This window comes from Wolffia australiana, chromosome 3 (genome assembly GCF_029677425.1).
Source record: "Wolffia australiana isolate 7733 chromosome 3, ASM2967742v1".
In the NCBI taxonomy this organism is placed as follows: Eukaryota; Viridiplantae; Streptophyta; class Magnoliopsida; order Alismatales; family Araceae; genus Wolffia; species Wolffia australiana.
In genome coordinates, this window is record NC_135837.1 from 6,360,374 (window position 1) to 6,366,836 (window position 6,463).

At 39.8% G+C, this 6,463-nt stretch overlaps 1 protein-coding gene across 3 annotated transcripts; it reads left to right on the top strand.

The window, feature by feature from the left end:
* Positions 1–2,849: 2,849 nt before the first annotated feature.
* LOC144700783 (heavy metal-associated isoprenylated plant protein 39-like) lies at positions 2,850–5,117 on the top strand. Of its 3 annotated transcripts, none has more exons than XR_013580854.1 (4): positions 2,850–3,156; positions 3,275–3,347; positions 3,710–4,153; positions 4,505–5,117. XR_013580854.1 is itself a non-coding variant. In XM_078572311.1 (3 exons), exons 1-3 carry the CDS (start codon positions 3,145–3,147, stop codon positions 4,030–4,032), a joined length of 408 nt encoding a protein of 135 aa, XP_078428437.1. In that variant the 5' UTR covers positions 2,850–3,144; the 3' UTR covers positions 4,033–5,117. The 3 variants fall into 3 exon arrangements, 1 of the variants encoding a protein (XP_078428437.1); XR_013580853.1 differs by having other exon boundaries at positions 4,521–5,117; XM_078572311.1 differs by having other exon boundaries at positions 3,710–5,117.
* The last annotated feature ends 1,346 nt before the right edge of the window (positions 5,118–6,463 follow it).

The window sequence follows — 6,463 nt, forward strand, 5'->3', positions numbered from 1 at the left end:
TCCTCTCCCTCTCTCTCTCTCTCTCCACCTCTTCCATCTATCTTCCTCTCCTCTCTCTCTCAACCTCTCTCTTTCTCTCCTCTTTCTGTCTCTCTCTCTTTCTCTCTCTTCCCTCTACCTTCCTCTCCCTCTCTCTCTCTCTCCACCTCTTCCATCTATCTTCCTCTCCTCTCTCTCTCAACCCCTCTCTTTCTCTCCTCTTTCTGTCTCTCTCTCTTTCTCTCTCTTCCCTCTACCTTCCTCTCCCTCTCTCTCTCTCTCCACCTCTTCCATCTATCTTCCTCTCCTCTCTCTCTCAACCCCTCTCTTTCTCTCCTCTTTCTGTCTCTCTCTCTTTCTCTCTTTTTCTCTCTCTATCTCTCCCCCGCTCTCTTTCTCTCCTCTCTCTCTTTCTCTATATTCCCCCCTCTTTTTCTCTCCTCTTTCTTTCTCTCCTCTTTCTTTCTCTCTCTCTTTCTCTCTCTCTTTCTCTCTTTCTTTCTTTTTCTCTTTTTCTCTCTCTATCTCTCCCCCGCTCTCTTTCTCTCATCTCTCTTTCTCTCTTTCTCTCTATTCCTCTCTCTCTTTCTCTCCTCTCTCTCTTTCTCTCCTCTTTCTTTCACTCTTTCTTTCTCTCTTTCTTTCTTTTTCTCTTTTTCTATTTTCTCTCTCTATCTCTCCCCCGCTCTCTTTCTCTCATCTCTCTTTATCTCTTTCTCTCTATTCTCCCCTCTTTTTCTCTCCTCTCTCTCTTTCTTTCTCTCTATTCCCCCCTCTTTTCTCTCCTCTCTCTCTTTCTTTCTCTCTATTCCCCCCTCTTTTTCTCTCTCTCTCTCTTTCTTTCTCTCTATTCCCCCCTCTTTTTCTCTCCTCTATCTCTCTCTTTCTCTTTATTCCCCCCTCTTTTTCTCTCCTCTCTTTCTTTCTTTCTCTCTATTCCCCCCTCTTTTTCTCTCCTCCATCTCTCTTTCTCTCTATTCCCACTCTTTTTCTCTCCTTTCTCTTTTTCTCTATATTCTCCCCTCTTTTTCTCTCCTTTATCTCTATCTTTCTCTCTATTTCCCCTCTTTTTCTCTCCTTTATCTCTCTCTTTCTCTCTATTTCCCCTCTTTTTCTCTCCTCTATCTCTTTCTCTTTATTTCTTCTGTTTTTCTCTCCTTTCACTCTTTCTCTCTATTCTCCCCTCTTTTTCTCTCTCTCCCTCTCTTTCTATCCTCTCTCTCTCCCTCCATCTCTCTGTATTAAGTGAAACATGCAAGACATAAGAGTTGAGATCGTTGCTATGAATCCTGTTTGTTCTGTATTAAGAAACCCATTTTAATTCATTTCCTTTAAATGTTGATTGCCTCTTGAAATCCAGTTTTATCAACATGCTCTCTTGGGTCTTGTCTAAAAATAAATACCTTTTGTTTTAAAATAAAATGCTTCAACCACCAACCTTTATCTGTCTATTGTAAGGGAAAGTAACCCCTAGTCGCTAAAGAACTTCCCCTGGCAAGCGATATAAACGGTGGCGAGAGAGAAAGCAAGACATTTCAATGATAAGATAGAAGACTATTTATGACGACAAAAGGACTATGATTTTTTGACACCTACGAAAACTGGGTTATTATTTTTGAATTGCGAGTAGTGATAACCCGTCTTGATACCAATATCGGATTACGGTATCAGGACGGATGCTGTACTGGATACCAAAATTCAAATTTTTGGTATCCATTTTTTCCAATATCCAGATATCGGATATCGATATCAGCTATCAGTTGCTACGGTAATGATATCCGATATTGGTATCCGTCTCAATGTCGGCATCGGCCTCCATCTCACAGGGAGGATGACGATGTTGGATATTGGACGTGGATATTGGATTTCGATATCCAAACTAAAAATATAATTTTATTGTCATTGTGCACCGCTTTGTAAAGGATATCCATGGGCCAGCTGTTTAACAGTAGGCTTTTTGATTTGGAAAGTAGCCTGTTTAATATATACCTCTTAATCTTTTTATTTCCTTCCATATGGATAACAGGATTTGGAGTGTAAACTCCAAATCCTATTGTCCCATATGGAAGAAAACAGAAACCTTGAGCTGTATTTATTGAATGAGGTATTAACATATTAAATTTATATGTTTATTGCGACCTAAATAAGGAAATAATATAGTAATTATTTATAAAATATTATTAAATTATTTAATATGTTTCCTACCTCGTTTTATAACTACAACTTAAAATCTCTATTTTCTTCCATATGGGACAATAGGATTCGGAGTTCAATAAACTCTGAAACCTGTTATCCCATATGGAAGAAAGAAAAAGGTTGAAAGATATATATTAAACAACTTAGAATATACATCAAAAGCATGTCTCCTAGACGTAGAGCATCTAAAATGTTGATCGATATCAATTTTTTTCTGTGGATACCGGATACTGGTATTCGGATACCTGTTCCGATATCCGGATATCAAAATCCAATATCCAGTATTCGATATCTAGATCATCCTCACCCATACGATATTCGTCTACTCTTAAAGGATGGATATCGTCCGATATCCGATATCCGATATCAGACACCGTGTCATTTTTTCCCAGATATCAGATACCGGTTGTCAGATACCGGATATCGGACAGATATCAGTTGGACAACAGATATCAGTTGGACAAACATTAATTGAGCGTACCACTCCTCGCCACGTAAATCTAAAATAAATGAGTATTCAGCAGAGAAAATAGAATATGGACCGTGGACTCTTTCTCATCTCTATTTCTCTCCCCGTTGAATCGGAAGACACACAATGACTCTGAGTTACCAATGAAGAGAATAAACTGGCTTAATTTAAATATTATGTGACCTAAATCATTCCTACAGTTGGCTTCGAAAGAGAGACTAGAGAGAGATTCCAGCCGCGTTCCTAAATCGTTCTGACCCATCCAATGTGTTACTGTGACCTAAATTCCACGCGCGAGAGTGACTCAGAGTCAGTTTCTTCCGCTTCATTTCTCCCATAAATCTGCACCATCCAATTCTCTTGTATTCCACAACACATACTCCAACTCTTTGCCACCATACTTGCTCTCGACCTCCATTCTTCTGTGCGTCAAAATCCCTCTTGTCAAAGAAGAATCACTCACCGAGAAACCATATCGGAGATTCCCAAGGCACCTTTTAATGGCAGAGAAGGTACGTCTCCCTCCAAATATTATCTCTTGCTTCCCCCTCTAGAATTCAATAGAAAAACTATGATAACATTAAACGATGGACTCATCTAACGGAGAATGCTTCGATATGATTTCATAAGATCGTGATGAAGATGGATGTTGCTAACGACAATAAGAAGCGGAAAGCAATGATGGCGGTCTCCATGCTCCCAGGTACCCAGAAACCTTTCTTCTCTCTCTCTCTATTGCTCTCTCTCTCTCCCCGCCCCCTTTCTCTGTGTCCATCTCTCTCTCTCTCTCTCTCTCTCTCTCTCTCTCTCTCTCTCTCTCTCTCTCTCTCTCTCTCTCTCTCTCTCTCTCTCTCTCTCTCTCTCTCTCTCTCTATCTCTCTCTCTCTCTATCTATCTATCTATCTATCTATCTATCTATCTATCTATGTATTTATCTATCTATATGTCTATCTCACTATCTTTATCTTTCAATCTCTCTTACTTCTCTATATCTTTTTATCTAAGTATTGTTTCACAGTAACATTTGGAGGTTCTGATCGTATTCTTCGTCATTCTCTGCTCCAGGGATCAATTTCATGTCCATGGACATGAAGGCCAAGAAGATGACAGTGATCGGCATGGTCGACCCCGTCATGGTTGTGGACAAGCTCAGAAAACGCTGGAACGCACATTTTATCAGTGTCGGTCCCAAGGAAGAACCCAAGAAGGCAGAGACCAAGAAAGAAGAGCCCAAGAAGACAGACGCCAAGAAAGAGCAGCCGAGGAAAGACTCTGCGGAGCATATCGGACAGCTCGTGAAACTCTACCAGGCCTACAATCCCCAATTAACCACACACTACAGTGTCATCGTTAGAGAAGAGGACCCCAACTCTTGCGTCATCGGCTAAAGTCTAATCTGTTGTACAGGATTCAAGTTGAGTGGCCGCAGCTCATGTAGATCAAATCGAGCTAATTTCAAAGGACACTGAATGCCAAGCGAGTCTTTGATTCTTTTGTTATGTAAAGCATGTAAGTTAACTTTTAGCTAGAGTAACTCTTCAGAACAAATAAACAAATGTATTCATGATAAAGTCAAATAATGGTAGTCATTTCCATGCATTATTCATCTTAAATCTCCTAAAAGCAAGTATAACATTGCCAAAAATTCTTATTTTGCATAGTAATGAGATCACGCCTTCCACTTTCCCAATGATTAAAAAACTTACATTTTCTACTTAATTAAGGTTTCCATCAATGCTTTGACATGTATTTACAAAGTTATGAAGTTTGGGATTTACTTGTAAGAGGATTTGAGGGATATTTCTAACCCCCACTAGACTCAATGAGTCAAGTGGGATATGAATCTAACAATTTCCCTAGTGTGTTGACTTTTCAGGTCAAATATTGACTTTTGGTGGTCATAAAATTACAAAATTTTATGGGGAAGTCAAGAAAGGAGTCCTGAGGCTTTTGACAAAATTTCAAGTAAAAAGGAGCTATGAAGGAAATGATGCATGCTAACCAGTGGAGTTGACTCAATCGATAGGCTTGGTGTAAAGGAGCTTGAAGAAAACCTTCTATAACATCCTTAGAGGCTTCCAGGATGATCAAGGCACATGAAGATGACTCCAGCTGGCAGATCCTATTTTGAGGAGAACCCAGGGTTGAGATCCAGCCCAGGATTCATGAGATGGAACCCATCCATCCATCCATTCCAGTTCAAATCCAAGGGCTAGGGATGAGTTGTAACTAACTCTAACAAACTTGTTCTTTTCCCTTCCCATTGGTTAGAGTTAGTTGTAACTAACTATAGCCAATTGGAATCTGGTTGGTTGGGGTCTGATCACCTGGATTGAGGCCTCAAGAACTCAATCCTGGACGTTCATCCCTGATCCAACAACCAAGAATGGCTGGAACAAACACATGTACCCCTATAAAAGGGCCCCCCTCACCCTCCTTGAGGGCATCCAAGAATTGAGAATTGCATTGTTCACTTTCTCTCTGTCTGAGCTTGTTCTTGGGTCCACCTTCATTCTGGAGGTCCAAGGAGTCTTCTGGGAGCATTTTGGTCCACCACACATGAGAGGACCTCCACCCGCGCGACCAGCGGCGGAGCGCTGAAGCATCAGCGCACAAGAGGCCCTTCCGCCCGCCCATTCAGCGGCGGAAGTGCCCACGTTGTGCGCCCTCTCCCTCTATCTTTACTCAACTGTCGAGAATCATTCCGAACTGAGTTAACTCAGTTCGGTAACGATCCAGACCGCTCTCTCTCATCCGGTTCAACGACTTCGAACCGGATAAGGGAATTACAACCCATTTAAATTCAGAATTTTTTATCTCTCTCTAGAGACGATAAAAAATTCTGGAAAAAATCTCACAAATCACTCTCTACTTAGGCTTTGCAAAGAAATTTTCTTGTGCCTACAAAAAATCATTTTCATTGTTTTTCATTGATCATAAACCAGCTTTAAAAACTCACATAATCTGAAATTTGAAATTCTAATTGAAGTTCACCCTAACTAGTTACCTAGCTCCCTGAGGGATCGACCCTTACTAAATACTACTAGTAAGAAAATAAAATTGTTGATTGGTACATAACTATCCTTACAAACGACTTAAGATCAATTATTAACCTCTAGTTTGGACCAATCAATTCAGCATTTCTATCTCAAATCTTTGAGATGAAATATATCAGACATTAGAGATGTACCTCATTGATGTTCTAGAGAGCCAGTTTTCCTCTGATAGATACAACATGAAAATATGTCAGGACAAAGAGTAAATAGAACAAAAAGTTCCATTTATGTGTCAATGAAAATCAGCGGACTAAAAATTAAGGCCCTCAAAGAACAAACATCCTTTGTATGTGGTTTCTTTCCTTTTCCATATTTGGGATGTCTAATCTTTCCAAGCCCAGCAAAATAGGATAATATTGATGAAATACTGATGGCAATCAGAAGGAAATTGGGAGGATGGAAAAGTAAAATGATTTCCCCTGGAGGAAAACTATTTTTGATAAATCATGTTCTTAGTAGTCTCTCATTCATACATTATCTTTCTTTGATTTTCACAAAAAAGGTACTAACATCTATCAGGAAAATTATGCCGCAATTGTTATGCTCAAGCAATGAAGGAGGACAAAAAAGGCAGTGGATATCATGGACCAAAATATGTTATCCAAATGAGGATGGTGGTCTGGGGATATGGAATCTATATGATTTTATGAAAGCTCTACAAATGAAGCGGACCTGGAATCTCCATGACAAGGTAACACTATATGCAAAACTCATTCTAGCAAAATTTGGGCATTGGGATAGAGAAAATCTTCAAAGGATCATG

Excerpts from the sequence above, each read along its gene's own strand:
- LOC144700783 (XM_078572311.1), top strand. Across the intron at positions 3,348-3,709 it reads GGCGGTCTCCATGCTCCCAG|GGATCAATTTCATGTCCATG; the intron begins GTACCCAGAAAC and ends TCTCTGCTCCAG.